General features: G+C 31.3%; 1 protein-coding gene across 5 annotated transcripts in view; it reads left to right on the top strand.

Moving 5' to 3' along the window:
- Positions 1-14,688, top strand: part of LOC108566574 (amphoterin-induced protein 2) — a 56,793-nt gene extending 42,105 nt beyond the window's left edge. For 3 of the 5 annotated variants that reach the window (XM_017926539.1, XM_017926538.1, XM_017926537.1), the window contains 3 exons: positions 6,325-6,349; positions 11,170-12,639; positions 13,119-14,688. In XM_017926539.1, the coding sequence (XP_017782028.1) occupies positions 11,202-12,639; positions 13,119-13,930 (2,250 nt within the window). In that variant the 5' untranslated portion in view covers positions 6,325-6,349; positions 11,170-11,201 and the 3' untranslated portion in view covers positions 13,931-14,688. Of the gene's footprint in view, positions 1-5,326; positions 5,542-6,324; positions 6,350-11,169; positions 12,640-13,118 lie in introns of those variants that run through there. The other 2 variants (XM_017926540.1, XM_017926542.1) reach the window with 2 other exon arrangements.
- The last annotated feature ends 4,709 nt before the right edge of the window (positions 14,689-19,397 follow it).

The following is a 19,397-nucleotide window of genomic DNA, read 5'->3' as shown; positions in this document are numbered from 1 at the left end:
CATCGTTAGGTACAGAGTGCATTTCCATTCCGAGATTTATTTTTATTGGAATCAGTGATTCAGACTTTTCAACTCGAGATGAATCTCCGCTATTGAAATAATATTAGGTGATTGCATTGTTGATAACTAATAGAGTTAAACTAGAAATAGACTTACCTATTTTTTAATATTTTTAGTCTACAAAGAAATACTAAAATGCGTAAAAATTTTCAATTTGTTTCATATTTATGAAAGTGCAAAAATATAAGAAGAAATAAAATATTCATACTAAAATTCAATAATTCTGAAAAATATATTTTATATTTTTTTTACCTCAATAACTTCGGTTATTTCAAGAAACCTATGATTTTATTTTTCAAGGTTACTTTCTCTCATTAAATGTATCTCGTCTCAGATATATTTGTCATCGGAATTTGAAAAATGTAAATATAAAAACAATTTTTAATACCAGTCTTATGAGATGACCATAATTTAAGCTAGGAGAATTGATTCAAGTATGTGTGGGCATAATATGCAAGGGCTATCTCGATCCTCTCGATTCAATTTCCTCTCTCTCGCCCGTTTTTAAAGTTACAATAGGATTTCGGTATGAACGCAGCCCGCATTTAGGGATATTGAACGTAGTGAAAATCCCTTCGTCCCCCGTTCTCCTGTTTACATTACATGACACTGAATGGCCTCTTCTGCTAGAATTCTGATGCGAACACCACTTTGGCCCTAAGCGGAAGGACGATAAGAACCACCAAACCTTCATCACACACACACACGAATTCGGGGTTGTCCCCTTTTCTTTTTGTCCCGAGACTTCAGAAAAAGAAGAAAGAAAAAAAAATAGAGTGAGACTTTAAACGATAAAGCCCACACGTTCGTATAATCCAAACTATTTATAAAACGCTTCATTTAATACTACCCCCTTTGGAGAGTTCATTGAATAAATCTCTAGAGATAAATTGAACATTACTTTCATATTTTGTCTGCAGCACAACATTCGTTCATCACCTAGTTATTAAAAACGAATTCAGAATGAATAAAAATGTCGATATTCGATGATTGGTTAAATCAATCTTAGTGAAACCTTTCAACACTTAGAGCTAGTTTCCGGTTTTTCGCGGCAATGGTCCATTAATTTTGTTTTGCCGAAAGATTGATGGAGTTCCAAAATGCGCCATTAGTTCACTTATAAATTACGGCGTGTTAATTTTTCGCCACTTGCAAAACTATTTCGTGTGTTTCGTGCTTTTCATCTTATTTTTTTTCTTCTCTCCTCCTCTCGTTGCCATTTTAATTCTTTTGCTTTCAGAAGCTGCCAACAAACTTTGGGGTTTCATAAAAATGAAAACTTTTTTAATATAAGATTTTAATTCTTTATATTCCTCTACTTTCTCTCTCTTTTTCTTTCATACACACATGCAAACTCTACATCTCTTTTTTTTTGTATCGCATCGAAATTAAACAGTTTAATTAAATGTTTGCATCGGATTTCAGTTGACTACTGCATGCAAGGTTACGAACAAAAAAAAAGGAGCAATCGAACGTCGTTCAATAAAAGTCGAGCGCCCTCATAAATTCTCATATGATATTTAAGAAAAACAAGCATATCGAGTGGCTGCTGACTAGACATGAAACTTGGGAAAATCAATATATGGAAATTTTCATTTCTCAAAGGCGAACGAACCAAATTGAAATAACTTTAATATCGTTTTTTCTTCTACGTTCTTACGTATTCATTTTGGAGGCGTAGCTGCTGCACACATCAGCTTCATACATTTTATTGATTATATTATTACAAATTATAAAAAAAATACCCATTACTTAAAGAATCTAATATATTATATAATCAATAATTTACATTATCATTAATGTAATTCTATAATTTATTATTATATATTTAAAATAAAAAATATCACACAAGCTATTAAGCTATTTATCATATAGAAACATGTAAGACATTTATTGTATGCTATAAGTTCAGTTAATCTGTAAGGTGGTGAGAGAATCGATCTATTTAAATTGGCCTTAGCATTTAAATTAATTTTACATTCGCGTGAATTATTTTCCTTGCCTTTTTCTTTCTTGACCAATATAAAATTATGTAAAATGTCATTTGGAATATTAATAAACAGGAAAAATGTAAACAATCGCAAATCATTATAAGCAATTTTGAAATTCAAACAAGTCCTTTCCATTGTCATTGGTTGTTTCAATTAAGAACAATTGAGTGTTCCTTGTTAAGAGAAAAGAGCCAAGTTCTTGTACTTCCTCTGATGAATTGTAAGTGCAATGCAAATTTTTCAATCATGGTCATTTAGTCAATAGTCTTTTTTGTCGATGATGATACTTCTGTCTTATATTTTCTCACCTTAATTGTTGCTTACAATTTAGTTTTATTTTGTGTTTTCACTATTCAAGTGAATTCAAATGTATCTTCTATATTATAATTATTTTTAATTTCTTTCTATTATAAATTATTTCTTAACCTAAATACTTTATTATAGTAATAAATTACTCCTACTTGAATGTAAAAGTTGTTTGTCTCAATCTGCAATTTTGATGGAATGTTGCATGACATCATAATTTTGAATTTGAAACGTAATTTCGTAATGTTTGAGGAATAATTTTTAATAAATATTGCTTTAAATGTTATATTAAAATTATTTTTAATTATTTATATTTGCTTTTATAAGATTACGTAATTTTAATATAATGTAATATGTTGAATAGAATAATTTAAAAGAAATGTAAGCTTTTATCAGAAATTGCTTGATTTTTAAATAATGTAATAACATGAGATCATTGCGTTACAAGACATGACGCATAGTCTTGGAAACGGTTTGTTTCTTCAAAGTAAGTCCTACGAAGTTTGCAATATGCAAAATAGGCGCGATATTAATTAAGAACGTAGTGAGGAATCTTATTCTAATTATTTCGTTGGTTGGGAAGATAAAAGTAAATGCGCTGTGTTCTGTCTATAGACTGAAAAGTTCAATTAAATGGGAACATTTGCACGTAGCGATAGGACTGCGAAACAAAAATAAAATAGTGTAAAGCAGTAAACAGAAACAGGCAACAAAAGCAAAGAGTGCAAAACAAACAAATAAATAAATAAGCGGGAACCGGGGTCCGAAATGGGGCGCTTATTTAGCAATACATTTAAATTACTGTTAGCAGGAACTGCTGGTGGTGCTGCGACCGGATGGAAAATAAATTCCATTAAAAGATAAATTGGTCAAACAGTGCATTTGAAAGCAAATTAAAAACCAAACATTGGGACCATTCATCCAACGCCACCTACCACCGTCGGATTCAAATATTGCACATTCACAAAACTCAAAGCACACACAAACAAACACACAAATTTAAATCCCGCTCACACGCTGGACGTTCGAAAGCGTTTATTTATTTATTCGCAGTCTTTAATTTGTGCGGTAATTAAATTGAAAAATGAGTCGTAACCGAATAATTCCATACATTTCCAGCCTTTTATTACTGAACACGCGTTCAACTACTTATGGATTTACATCCCTTCTGTGGCGATTCCAGTGGTGCCCTTTTTTATTTTTATTTTTTTAATTGCTCTCTCTCTATCTCTCTCGTGTAGTCAGTATGTGTGTTTTAATTACTGGTGCTGATTTATTCCCATCGATTCCAGTTCATTTGTCCGTGGACAAATCGCCGCTTTCCTACTTTTGAAAAATGATCGAATGCATCGAATCACATAAATTCAATTCCGCTGTATTTGCTCGTGGAAGCACGTAATCTCAATTACAGAAAGGAAATAGTCCGTTTATATTTCGCCGTGGAGTTCTCAAAGGACAGACAGGCGCTCTTCATAATGATCGAATTGCCACGGAATAACAATTCTTTAACGACTCGTTTGTTAATACTTGATAGTAGTAATCTATTATTACCAACCACTTATATACCACTTCAATATTTCATACTGACTTTAATAGTTCCATTATGGTCTTTCAACAAATTTAGCTATTATAGACCATTATATCGAAATCGTCATAGAATCGTGAATATTTTATTATTTAACAATATTGTTTCGATAACTTTATATTTTTTTAATAATTTAGACATCATATCAACAACTAAATGTTTCCACCCACCGTTATTCGATGTTTTCAGCGTAAACTCATTAAATATTAACACAAGTATTAAAACAGTCAGATTTATTAAACGAAATTAAGTTAAGTCATAAATTCATTTTATCTTGTTAATGATAATAATACAAATTTAATAGAACACACTTCAAGTTATAATTCATTTATTTAAATTACTTACGTTTATCTTAACATTTATTAAGATTATTTTTCTCAGTTATTTTATACTTTGCAATGATTTATTAATTACTGCTTATGACTATTTATAAATAAATACTTTGACGATTTATGCTATTACGTTAGTATCTGTTAAACATTACTCGTTTTTCTGTTTTGACACATTAATGAACATATTCAAAATTCTGAATGAATAAAATTGTACATTTTATGTCCTTATTTTATTTATTTTTCAAGACATACTTATAACATTTCATAAATACTATTAAATATTTATAAACTGACCATTTGACAACTGTTATCCTTGAAACACATATATAATTTTATGACTGGCATATTATGCAATTTTTGATTGAATTCTTTCAATTTTTAAAATTTCAACAAATAAATATGTATTATAATAACATAAAATCATTATTGGAAAAAGCTTAATCACATCTGATTATTAATGAAAAGGCGTAATTTATAATGTTGATGCTCAACAAATGGCTTTAAACTGTATACTTTAATGCACTTTAATATTAAGTACCAAATATGTTAAAATCTAAAATTATTTCTGATCAATATCTGTACTTAGAAACACGAATGATGGTTGTATGTATTCTAAGAATCCTAAGGGGTCAACGATTTACCGTCACGTTTGAGAACCGAACCCATGGTCTAAATACAGGACAGTGGTAATAAAAAGCACGTGCCCATAGATAAATATAAATAAATAAATGCACGCGAAGGTCGCTGACTTGGCAATAGTAAATATAAGCAGAATGGACAGGAAGCAAATCTGGAGAAGGAGATGGATATTCTAGTCTGCACAACAGTCTTGTTGTTTATTCCATACACTTCTTTCGATTATATTCCTATCTTCCTCGTCCGTCCTCCTCCTAATTGGCTTCAATTACGCAACATATGCAGTATTCTATAGTACGTGGTATTTCGTTTACCGCACGTTCTTCCTCTTTCATAATAAAGTGGTTATTCATTGCAGCCGTTATCATTGATAAATACAATTGCACACGACTTGCGTCAACAGTCTGCTTTATTAGTTCCATCAGAAAGTACAAAGCATGCTATCGTGATTCCAATTTTGTTTCTCTATTTCAACGATGTGGTCCTACAATGGAAGCATAATAGAATTGACTAAAGTTCACCGAAGACTTTTATAAGTAAACATTGTTTACACGGTGTAAAAATTTACCAAGGACGATCAAAGAAGGTGAATAATTAGTTTCAGGAGAGTATAAAGGAACGACAAGCCTCAGTGAGTTTTCTTGTTTGACTTGGCTTCTCGTGAATAATGAAATTTATTATCGGAAACTTGCACGTTGATTGACTGTCAATTAATTTAAAAAAAAACAGTTTTATTATTTTTATTTTTAAAGAAAATTTCATAAGCGAATGTTTTGAGACAATTAATTATTAAGATAAAAGTATAACTGGGTTATCGATCTAAAAAATAAATAATTGACGTACAGATTGTGCGTCTCGTGATTCATTAAATTGCACTACATACTTGTAAAACATTCTGCTCCAATTTTAGATTGTCCAAGGTCAAAACATCAACGCAATGGAAATTATTTTACACAAATATGTTTACACGTTTATTTATGTCCATAATTTAACTTAACTAAACTAAATTAAACAAATGTTATACAATTTTATTTAGTTTTCATAATTTCTTTCATGACTAATTTCTAAAATTATGTATGTATAGTAACATATATAGTAATGACTAATAATATGATTAATTTATTAATACGAAAAGTCAGTATTTCAATATTAATAGAATTGTAAAATCCATAGAGATTTCTGGGTTAAAATAGAAAAATTTATTCATATATGGATTTTGAAATAACTGAATCAATCCAGATGGACTGAAGAGAGAAAAGTGTTGTTTATATAATATATCGAGTATTACTAATAAAAATATGAGTCCACTTATAACGATATATCCTTGTAACTATTACAAACTTTATACCTAATAAATATAAGACATACTTCATGATTGTATCTCAACTAATTGGAATTTTCTTTTCTGTTACAGATTGCGTTGTTCCAACTAAAATTCGGTAAGTAAAATAAACATTTCGACTGATTGAATTGAAACAAATCAAATATTAAGTACAATTGTAATTAATTATAAAATTTATATTTTATAATAATCTTTTGACAAAGTCACATAATAAGAAAATATGTTACAACGTAACAAATTTTAATTAAAAAAATATATAATTCCATTATTTTATTAATAAATAGATACATTTTCTTTGATAGACATGCAAAATATAATACAGGTGGAGTTTCTACTTCGTGGAACCGTTTAGCAGACGTACACTTCCCGTGCAGATATTTTCTATCAATTTACGCTAATAAACGTCCAAGGTTGACGTTGACAATTTATTAAACTGCTGTCGCAGCGTATCACGCGACGAATCATTCATATGATTTTTATTTTGTTAAATACAATGAAAATTGAACACGAGTTACCGTAAATTAAAAGCATAAAACTGATACACTTATATAAACACCAACAATTTTAACCAGAAATTTACATTTTATAATTTAACTCGACGTTTCTTCATTTAGATTATTAGAATAATATAAAACATATTTCCTTGAAATGTAAAGTAATAATTATTAATTTTAAAGAATAATTGTAATTTCATGCAATTATTATTTGATCTAAACATTGATTGTTCAAATTCCTCTATTATTATTAATTATTGAATGGAATTGTTATTTGTTTATAAACTTTTATTGGTAAAAGAAAAATATAATTGAATGAAATTGTTTTTATTTTTATAAAACCATTCTCTTAGTATATTATTAGTTACGGTTACGTGATCTTGCTAATTTCTACCTGGAAACGATCCAAACATTACTTTTTTTTATTCGACTGCATTTTCTGAAATTCCTCAAGCTTCTACTTTCAATTTACAACCATGACATAATTTCTTGTAAGCTCTTTGCAATATTTATTAATAATTCTTCATACATTGATTTATCAAATAAAGATGATTAATGTACAAACATAGTTGAATATTTTTTATTTTTAATATAGCATTGATGATATTTCCAAAATAAGTTTTATATATAATCACTGTATCATCAATATTCATTAGAAACCTGCCTTCTAGGAATTATTTTAATTAAAAGAAACAGCTGCATTTCAATTATATAAAAAGGAAGTTAACGTTGAAACTGAGTAATCAATAAGGCCCACACGTGTAAAAAAAAACTTTTCCATGCGGCTGGATTTACACAAATTCGATACAATGTCAACATATTTTATTTCAATCTCTTCAAGGTGACAATTAATGCGCAGGCAGCAATTTTTCCTTTTTTATTCTTAAGCAATAGTCGAAACATAATACATTTAGAGCAACAATATAGCATCACGAATGCTGATCTCGAATAGACATTCGATGCAAAGAAGTATTATATGTTTCTAGATTTTTCTAGCCGCAGGTAACGTGTCCCTTCATCCACAACGGATTATATTATTGACAGTGAGGCAACGCAAAGCTTTGGTCTCAAGTGACTTTGGGCTTTAATTGCAACTCGATCGATAAACACATTGCTTACCTACTGGAAATTTCCATAGGTAACTTTATTAATTCTATTTTTAATTGACAGTTAAAACCGCACACTATTAAATTTATTTTTACAAAGTATTTAAAAAGAATTTGGTTTTATTTGAGTTTAAGTTTTTTATATATTCTTATATTTTTTATAACATTCTTATATTCTAGAAGTGTTTTCTGCAGAGCAAGAACTTTAATCTTATTTTTTTTTAACTAAAGGTTTATTTCAAATGATGTTCATCGACAAACATAAGAAGTTGTTATCAATTATTAATTAAATTTGAATATATAATTAAAATATGTATTGCACTTATAACAAAGTATGGATATTATACTCGGAAATTACTTTCTTGACAAACTTCTTATAAGTGTAAATTGCGACAGGAAACATTTCGGAACTAAATGCTATTTGCAGGATATTGCAATGCAGAGTGGGTGATTGTGCCAAGTCCATAAAGCAACTTTAAAGGTGTATGGATGTATGTCATATTAATGAGGGTGAATTTTATGCATTTTCTGGTACCGCGTTTATATTATTATTTGAACAATATGTAAATGCGCCCATTTATATGTAAATTAAATATGGTGCAATCGATTCCGGTGGAAAGATGATGCCGTTAGCACGACCCACATTGTGTAATAAAGGCGACATTGTGTATGTATCTAATGGTTCTTTCTCTCTCTTCCTCTCAACTTCTCATTTAACCCTGTCTTTCTCTCTGCGTCTCATCAACCCAGAACCTTCATCGTACAAAGAAATTTCCGAACGACCAAAGAGGAACGAGAGTAAAACTTCACACAGGCACTGTAATTGCATGTGTACACTATAGTAGACATCGGCCTTATGTAACTATCCGGGATTAGCATCCATGCATCATCGATAACTTCACACCGCATAATAAACACTTAAACTAAATTAACGTCTCGTCCCTCTCCGAGTTTTCAAACCCAACCATTAGAGGAACATGTCTGCACTTTTACACTTGCCATAAACTTTTCGGGTTGATGATGCAAACATACTTTAATTATATTCTATTTCGAGATGATAATTTCTGGTGGGTTAAGTGGAAGGATTAGAAGCAGTTGAACTTCGCCTACACTTTATATTATCCACGGTTACCATGCGGAAGACCAAATAACAATAATCATACCGGCAATGCAGAAATACATGTATCCTCTCTCTTATACTCATTCAGATTCCATCTGCAGCGTTAAACTTTCTTAGAATCACCAACGCTAATTATATTTGACCCGGGTAATTACACGCTTAAGGTCATTGCTATTTTTAGTCGACGCTTAATAAGCATGATCAATTTCTGAAAACGCGCAATGCTGCTACTTCTTTCGCTCCTTCAAAAAAGTAAATAAACTGAACAAATTCAAGCACTCGCTTACGAAATACTTCCTAAGTGTAGCGTAAATATAAAATGCACTTGCATCTGTTTAGCTTTCCTTGCAATTGATTTTTGTGGTATTTATTTTCTTATTGCTCAACTGGTTGACACTTAAACACGAAAATAAATTTAATGTTATTGGATATTTTCTTTACTGTTATCAATCTTCTTAAACCGAATAGAAATGCATTTTACAAACAAACAGTGCCAAAGGCCATCGACCTCTATGATAATATATTTCATATAAATCAAATTTAGATAACAAGATCAAATGTGAATCATCATAAAATTAATAGAATTAATGAAATCAATGAATTTGAACAATACCATAAACCCTAATCCTTCTAGGTTGTATCAACTTTGTTGAAGGACGGAGTAAATATTGGCAATGCTTTGGGATCATAGGAAGAGGGGAGCAAAATCTATTATTTTATCACTTTCGGGGTTCACTGAGCAAGAAAGAATGTTTTTTTGAGAAAGGTGACAGGGTAGAACAGTATTTCCGTCTTGAGCATCTCATAGCGCGACATTCATCCAGTTAAGTGACTCTCAGCAAAACAAAACACATCATTTATAATAGAAACACTTCTAAATTTAGTTGACACCAACTTTTTTTTAACTATTACTAATAACATTTATATATAAATATAGATTTTTACATCAACACATATCCTTATTATTCTGAACGAGTAAAAAAATATGAAACTTAGCATTTTATTCACATAAGAGAGTAACGCAATACTAAACAATGGGAATAACTGGAATGATTCAGCAGCACATGCTAATAAAGTGAGTCATTGCAGAAGATCAAAGCTTATTACCTTACTTACATACACTGCATCTGATAACTGTACAAATATTAACAGTACTTTTACCAAGACCATTTCTATGTTATCCATTTAAATAATTGAGTCATTATACAACAATTAACCAAATAAGCATATTAAAAATAATAATGAGAAAATGTTATTTAAACTTTAATTGGTTCATTATTTATTATATTAAAATATATGTGCTCGGCATTTGTAAACGATAGGAATTTAAAATACTATTTTTAATTTTTGTTTGCTAAGAATTCAAAGTCGTGCATGTTTAAATGCAATAACAACATTATGTAATAATGAATTTTTAGACCTTGACCAGAGGAGCGAAGTGTGTTTATTCAAAAATGATGATTGTGTACATTTCTCAGTACGTTTCTTATTTAATGAATTGCAACGAAACAATAAGCAACAACAATCGGGCTAAAGTTGCAGTCATAATATTGTAATGCTTTGAGTAACATATTTCAAGATAAATAATCATTTTTTGTATAGTTATCGTACTTATAATATTTAGTAATTTTATAAAAATAAAACTTAAAAATTTAAAAAGGATATTTTGCGATGTTTGTGTTAAAATTTTGCTTTATAAAGGAATTCATTAATGAAACTATATAGTGTATTCGTTATTGATTAATAGTTAATGATCATAAATCAACATACTAAACTATGAGTTTCTAATAGGTATGATTGTTTTCCAATATTCCAGTGGATCTAGTAATTGTCATTAAAAATTATATGTTTTTTGAGTTTTGTTTGTTTGTAAGATATATATTTAAACTGTTTTGAGTTGTCGTGAGAACGAGAAAGTTAAATAGTAAAAGGGAAAAGAAGATAATAAAAATAATTAGTACAGACGATGGAAAACGTTGGCGTCGTGGCAGGAAAACGGAAATTTCAGGCAATAATAACTTTGTTATTATCTAAAGTATCTTTCCAGCCGTACGTGACATGTAATTTTATCCGCTATTCACATTACAAGCATGTCTTGTTCCTGGCGCCTAATTCTTATTACAATGGAAGCATGCAACAGCAGTAGCGACGTCGAATATTTGGTATGAAAAATTAATGTATTCGTTTTATGTTTCAGATGGACATAGCGTGAAGATAATTGGATGAAAGATGGCGCTAAGATTGGTAGCTGTTTTGTGTCTTTGGGTGCTGATGGTGACGGCAGATAACGATGATTGGACCTCCAAATGTAGCAAATGCAAATGCACCTGGAGCAGCGGCAAGAAAACCGCGGATTGTAGAAGCGTACATTTCAATGAGATTCCTTTGAATCTGAGCAGCGAGCTGAGGGATATAGATTTTTCAAATAATTCGTTTTACGAATTGAAGACGAAGGAGTTCTCTAGCGCCGGCCTCGCGAACGTGCACAAACTGAAACTGCAATATTGCAGTATAGAGAATGTCCATCCTTTAACTTTCGATGGCCTCAAATTACTTATCGACTTGGATCTCTCCAGAAATTCCATTAAGGAGTTGGATAGCAAAGTCTTTGCAGACAACTCGAGGCTGCGTATAATAAACCTGTCTCATAATAAACTCAAGAAACTTGAGAACAACATGTTCGAAAACATGATCCATTTGCAGCAAATATTCGCGGACAACAATCAATTGGAATACATAAGCGAGTACATGTTCGGTGAAAATAGCTCATTGCTGCATCTGAGCTTGGAGAACAATCGTCTTACTCACATGAGCGTGAACTTCAGTAACCGATTGAGGAAATTGGGGAGCTTGGTTTTGGCTGGAAATCCGTGGATATGCGATTGTAAGCTGCAACCGTTCAGGAAGATAGCGCACGATAATAATTGGATAACGAAATCCACCGAGTGCGACCTGCCGGAAAGATTGAAGGGCCGGACTTGGTCTGACTCGTCGGTGATCTTCGCCTGCAACCCCAAAATAGTGGTTCCATCGCCTGGTGCGGTTCTCGAAGCGGATACAACGAACTACACGATCCCATGCAAGGTCGAAGGTGAGCCAAGACCGAGCGTCGTTTGGTACTGGAATGGAAGAAGCGTCGACACGCAGAGAAACGGAATGAAGTATTTCATTACATCGACCAAAGAGACTCCGTATTGGGACAACCTGACCATTATTAATATACACATCCGAGATCGTGGCGAATACAAATGCATCGCAACGAATGCCGGAGGAAGTGATGAACGCAATGTGACGGTCTACTTAAAAGGGACCGACAATTTTGGCGGGGGTGCATCATCGTCTACATCTATGTCGAACATAGTAATCATGATCACCGCCCTCAGCGTCGGATCCGTAATCCTCCTGATCATTATCATTCTGATCATCTGCTGCTTTTGCAAGCGCAACGGTAGGAATAGAGGTCCGATGTCGAAGAATCGACATCTGAGCCAAGATGAATTCATAAACCTGGACGGTCGGCCCGGGGAGATGGAGAAGGCGCTTATAACCGACGTGAATCCGATATTGAAGCCGCCCCGACAATACTCCGTCCCGCCGTCTGTCACCAGTGGTGGAACCGAGGTCAGCGAGGCGAAGAAAATGCTAATCGACGACGAATCTATATTCAGTAAGTGTCCCCAAACCGCAGTGTTCTTTCTTGTTTTATTACTGCTATTTACATTTACCACCTCACCGCAATACCACCATAAACGTATTTCCTACTGCAACCATTAACTATTCCTATGTAAATTAGTTTATCCCAATACTAATTACAGATGCCACCAGAAAAGATGTATCCGTGAAAATATCACCATTTGAAGGAAGACGTAAATCAAATTTATTTCCTTGTTATCATCAAATTGTTCTCCGCGAAAAAGCACCCTCCTGAGGGTTATTTGATATTTTCAAACAACCAGTTTCAGTTTAGTAAACTAGCGGATATCATGTTTGCTCTCCTCAAATGTTCCTTCCCCAACCGAATTGAAACTTACATATTTTTAAATTTAATATTTGCAAAGCGCGAACAAGAGGGACGGACGGAAAAGTGTAACTTAATAATAAGTTTTTTGTTTTTCTTATAGTAATGTTTTATAATTTAATTTTCAGATGGTGACGAGGAGACGAGATGCTATGATTACATATCTCGAGGGCAGCTCAAGTCCCAGAATAATCTGGATGCTGATTACAGGAACGAAAATCAATATCCACCAGATTTATTGTCGTTCCCGCCGCGCACCTTGAGTCAGATCTCTCCAGCTGGAAGTTCCGCATCAACAGTTGCAGATACGTCTCGACTTCCGCTAAACCACGGCCTGCAATCGCCCATTCACAGCCCCATTTATGACACTGCAAACTTGTATCGTACTCTGCCCTACTCGAGGTCTCATTCGCCCTTTACCTCGCCGCACGGAGCGCCCATCAGGGTTCCCCGGCAAGGAGCCTATGTGACCATTCCGAGGAGACCTAGGGCTAGCTGGAGCAGCGAACCACCGAACATGAATCTCTCCGACATAGGAGAACCTCTCTACGACAACCTTGGACTTCGCACGACGGCCACTGGAGCTTCAGCTCTGTCCCTCAACAAATTGGCAGAGAACAACACCAGCACCCCGAGAGGTCCACGCACGGCCTTCCCATTGTCACCGCAACCCTGTGATCCTATAGCCGAGCACGAGTCTTCACCACCGATGGCCGCAACGCTTCCTAGGAGTGGTCAGAGGAACCTCAATGCAGATGCCATTCGTGGCAGCTGGGCTAGAAGCCCTGACAACGATTCACGAAGAGAATCAACGGCTTCTCTGTTGCCCACCGATGGAAAGTCCCCGAAGGTTCCTCCACGTCCACCCCCGAAACCAAAGAAAAAGATCGTGACCGGACCTCTTTTCGAGGACGAAGGCGAGGATGGTACGGAAGTGTGAGAATGGCTTATACTAGTGCTTCGAGCGCTGGTCATTAACTAACGGTAGAGACAAATCTGTGGTGCTTAAGTGGTGTGGACCAAAACGTACGATCAAGACAAAACGATACGAAGAATTTGAACGAATCCGCTTACAGGGTTTTACTTCTCGACAAATTTTATTAATTATATAATATTATCATGAGTGCCTTAACGAATCACACTCCACATTTTAAACGAACAAATTCAAGATATTTCAATATATTTCTGCATATTTAAATGTATGCATATAAAACGACCCAGAACGACCCGCATACAGTTTATTTGTTTTGTTTTAACTATTCTTTCCTATTCTATTAGATGTGCTTTATCAATTAATGAACTAATTATGAAACTCGGGCTTCCAATCCGGAAATGTACTAAATAACGAACGGAAGTTGTGCGCTCTTCAACTCTCCAAAAAAAAAATCCCCCAAACCCGGAACACTACTATCGACTAGTTGATTTTATATTTTTATATAACGTGTTTGTGGTGTAGAGACATGGATAACGAAAATGTTTACGGCAAAATTCGAATTAGAACGCGGTATTTTTTATTTTTTTGAGTGGATCCGCCGCGAAACAGTATTATTAATTAAGGAACAAACGCTGATCTCTCTCCTCTTCTCTCATTCTACCCCTACCCCAAGCGAGATGGCTGATTGTGTAGTGAATGCTGTGATCTTGTAGCCCATAAAATGAACTGATTTGTATAACTTGTGTAAAAAAAAAAGTTGACACGACAAACTATTGGTATACATTATGTTTTATGTCTTAGCATAGTTAGATTATAAGGTAAATTGAAGTAAAAGAAAAAAAATAAATCTTCGAAGGGCGCCATCAGGACGGCGTTGCTTTGATAAATATATTCAACGTATATTAAATAAAATAAAGCATCATCGTCATGCCCTCATCTCTGTACATTAAAATATATTATTATAAATATATAAAAATAATGAAGACTGTATGCCTAAAAAAAATAATTATTGTTTTAATTTATTGAATACAAAAATATATACTTGTTAATATAAATAAATAAATATATGATTATTATATAAATAACTATATAATACATGAATATAGCTTTTCGGTGTTTATACATTTCTAGTTTCAAGATGACGGATATATTAACATACTGTACAGTTATATAATCCGCCACCTTTAAATAATATCTAAACTAAGTGGAATAATAATTAATAAACAATTAAATTTAATAAAAATAACTGCTTGTAAATTGTATTTAAAGTAAAAAAAAATAATCAATTGATATTGTAATTATACATCAAAATGTAAATATTCCATATTTTCCCTATTTTTCCCTACTTATATATATATACACATATTTTAATTTTTAAAATATAGCTATTATATTATTAAGTGTAATTAAGCAAATATATATGTAATAAATGACATTTTTTATTTTGTTCTCTCCTTCCTTTGATGTATATCTCGAATCAAAAATAAACTATTAAAAATCTAGTAATTAGTTATTTTTTACCCAAAACCATTTAAATAACTTTCATCACCAACACATTTTATGACTCTTTCAAAATGTAAAAAAAAGCTTAACATAAATTATAATTAATTTAATTGAATTAAAAAATCTAATAGAGAAAATATCAAAAAAATATAATAAACAAGTCTGAAGGCTAACAATTTATTAAATGAGTTTTGATATAATACATTTTTTTTATTGCCCAACTACTATATGAAAATCTATTACAATTACTTTAATAATGTATAGGTATTTTTGACATAAAATAATTAAATTAATTGACAATTGTTCATCATTTGTTTTTCTGATTTAACAATATTAATAGTCAAAGTCAAATTTTAAATTTAAGAAATATTGAAAAGTACTTATATATAATTACTTATTAATAATAAAGTCAAAAAAAGTAGTGACAAACATTATATATTTAATTTTCTGTCTCAAGAGATGGCGCTCTATGTACATAAGAAAATATAAGAGACTTTGGTCACATAACTTGACACTCTGATGTAAATACAGAACCGGACTAAAGATTTGTTTTCAAATTTCTTTAAAAAATTATTATTTTATACCTTTAATAAAAGTGCAAATACTTTGGGATTTTATGAAAATTCTTACTGTCATTAAATATCAGTAAGTTAGTTTAATTTACATGTCAAGATTTGAATTAGTAATTACATCATTATTTTTTTTAATAATAATAATATTTATTGATACAGTAAAATTACAAAATAAAAAAATCAATACAATATTATAAATATCATAAATCAAAAAGTCAACTGCTTCAAAGGGCTATTGACCACTTTTTTTTTTCTAAAAATAATAATAATATACTAAATTATATCAAATCCCTTTGCAAATATTAATATTTTTATTTTATTATTATTGCTGTGAACGAAACTGCTTAATTTTAATATAGACTGATATTTGAATTTAGAAATGGTGTATGTTTGTTTGCCTACATTAAATACATGAATTGAAATGCTAAAATTAATAACAAGTAATTTATTTATTTAATAAAATATAATTATTTAATAATGAATTATTATCCAATAGATCTATTATAATAAATATATTTTAACGTGAACTTATTTTGATTTCATTTTCAAACATTTTAAGACGTATACTATTTTTTATCGATTACTTTTTATTACCAATTTTATTATTCCAGAAGTACTTTCACAATCTATACTGATGAAGATTTTCTGCATGATTGAGTAAATCACTAACTATTTTCATTCAACTCTGTAAACAACTTTTTCTGTGCTATTAAAATACATTATAATTAAATTGTTTCCAATATAATTAATTAAATAATTTAGTAATATTTGTTTATTTATAAATATATATATTAATATATTGATAAAGTATCGTAATAAGTCATTATAATTTTGCATAATTATATTTCTACCTTACAGTGGAACCTCGCTTAACAAGCATAATCCGTTTCAAAATTACTCGTATAGTGAAACAATTTTCCCCATATAAACTAATGTAATATTCGATAATGCGTTCCATTTTGCGAGTTAATTTTATTGCAATTTATTTATCTAAGCGAAATACTCGTTATGCGAGGTTCTGGTTAAACGAGGTTTCACTGTATTCGTAAATTTGGAATAAATATATCAGGTATACTTATTTGGATATAATTGACTCCATGTAAATCCAATTATTGCTTCTGTAATTGTACATAATAGTTGGTACACCTGACATAAATTTATGTTTCATGTCATGGATAATGTGATGCAGTATATAATATTATAAATTTAAAATTATAAATATAAATACAACAATATTTACTAAAATAACTTGTGTTATAAGTGGATGAATTGCAACAAATTAATTTCAATTACAATCTTCGGACAATCCCTGATATTTTTCTCAATGTTGATCATTTTTGAAAAACTGTTAGTTTTTCTTTAATAGAAGCCAAAACTTCTTTATCTCTTAATTGGGTTAAATTAAGTAAAAAAATCTTCACCAGATATTGTAATTGAGTATTGAGTAGTAATATTTTTGTTTATTTATTATGTAAATTAACCTAACAAATGTAAGACGGTTTTAATTGAATATGATTTGTAATTGTTAAATTAATGTGTGAGTAACTCGTAACATTGTAGATATTGAGAATGTAATTATAAATTTGTTCGATTAATAAATTGATTGGACCACTTTCCAAATAAGTCTTGCAGATAATCACAATCTTGCAAATCTGCAACAAAACACAAATTATAAATTGATAAGTGTATACACAGCGTGTAATGTGATTATTAAACAATATTACGAAACACGTACTTTCCACTACGAATAACAAAATCAATTCTTAGAAACGATGGAATTTGTTTGTATATAACTAGAGCGTTCCACCCCCCAGAATCAATCGATTAGGTTTCGTCAACGTCCGCTGTTAAGAAATGTTTAATGTCTCAACATTAAAATATGTACTTTTCTTCGCCGCACGAATAATAAATCACTCTTCACACAGTCAACACTTATATAACGCATGAATTATGACATATGGAGATCATTGTGGTATATAAATAATATTGGAAGCGAAAATCTAGATCCGACTATTGGGTACAGACAGTATGGATTCGGTTTAGAAAGCTGATGTTGTAGATACATTGGGAGACTTACCTGGTCTTTTTGCACGAAGAAAAAAAAAAAGAAATGTGCTGGAACGGAGGTCAAGGCTCGGACGAACGACGAAATTTCATTGTAAATGGACTCGTGAATTATTTATAATTGTGCGCAATTAAACTATTGGCCTACTTGTTTAAGGTGAGCTGGGACCTCTATTGATTTAAATTAGGAAGAATCAACAAAGAAGAATAATAAGTGGGTCAATCAAATAGATATATTGTTGATGTTAGAGTTAAATCTTCTGGAAATATTGAAAGACTTATTTGTATCTAATTAAAGAACTACTTGATGTCAAGTAGAATTAAGAATTTATAAATTAATATCATAAGAATATCTAAACTCCATGATCTATTTCGTAATGTAAGTTAGTACCGGTGGCAATCGAAATACCTTTTATTATTTGATATAGATATATAATAAAATAAGATTATAAGTCTATATCAAATAATAAAAGATACTGTTGAGATTATGGTTGTCGGGATATCGAATGTCAAGAATTTTATTGTCGGGATTTCAATATAAACTGAGTTAGTACAACAATATATTGCAGAGTACGGGTAAACGGTTCCCACAATATCTTGCACAGTTTGTTTTGAAATTTGCAAACCGTACTATTGTGAATCCGCACTGGTCGAAACTGCACGCTGTGACTTATTTAAGACTTTTAATTTAATATTTCCGACTTGAAGTTTCTATGCGAAAGTACTAAAATGTTATTGTAGTAAAATTTTTGTCTAAAGATTCGAAGTTTATTTAAATGTATATGTATTACTTTAAACATGTCACCATCTGTTTTATGTTTATTTATAACTCATTATTTAAAAATTAAAATATGCGGAAAAAAAAGTGGAAAACTTTGAGAACATTTTTGACATTTGAAAGATTTTTTGAATTGAAGCGAAAATGTAACACGTTTCTATTTTAATTTGTAACATATTTTTCTTAAATGCACGACGTCCTCTGGCGCGTGTATGTAATACGCTGCCAAAAAAATAAAAATTGATCTTCCACTTTACGACTTCCGAATATTTCAAGCGTGTTTCTGTCTCGTCCTCTCTCATTTCTTTCGTGTTTATTTTATTTTCTTCGCTTTTTTTTTGCTCTTCGCCGAAGCTTCTTTTTCGCTGTTAGATTACGCTTATTTTCGGTTGCGTTCCTTTACCTTTTAGCGACGACTACTTTATTTCTATTTATGGTGCGACATGCTTATTTCGATACCATTGCAACACGCTTTGTTCAATTTCACCAAACATAATACAGCATTGTTGAGTGTGTAGTTTTTGGAGACGAATTTAATCCTTATTGATTACTACAT

This window comes from Nicrophorus vespilloides, unplaced genomic scaffold (assembly GCF_001412225.1).
Source record: "Nicrophorus vespilloides isolate i.1.1-1 unplaced genomic scaffold, Nicve_v1.0, whole genome shotgun sequence".
In the NCBI taxonomy this organism is placed as follows: Eukaryota; Metazoa; Arthropoda; class Insecta; order Coleoptera; family Silphidae; genus Nicrophorus; species Nicrophorus vespilloides.
The sequence above is the reverse complement of the archived record's forward strand: the minus strand, read 5'-3'. Positions and strand labels throughout refer to the sequence as shown.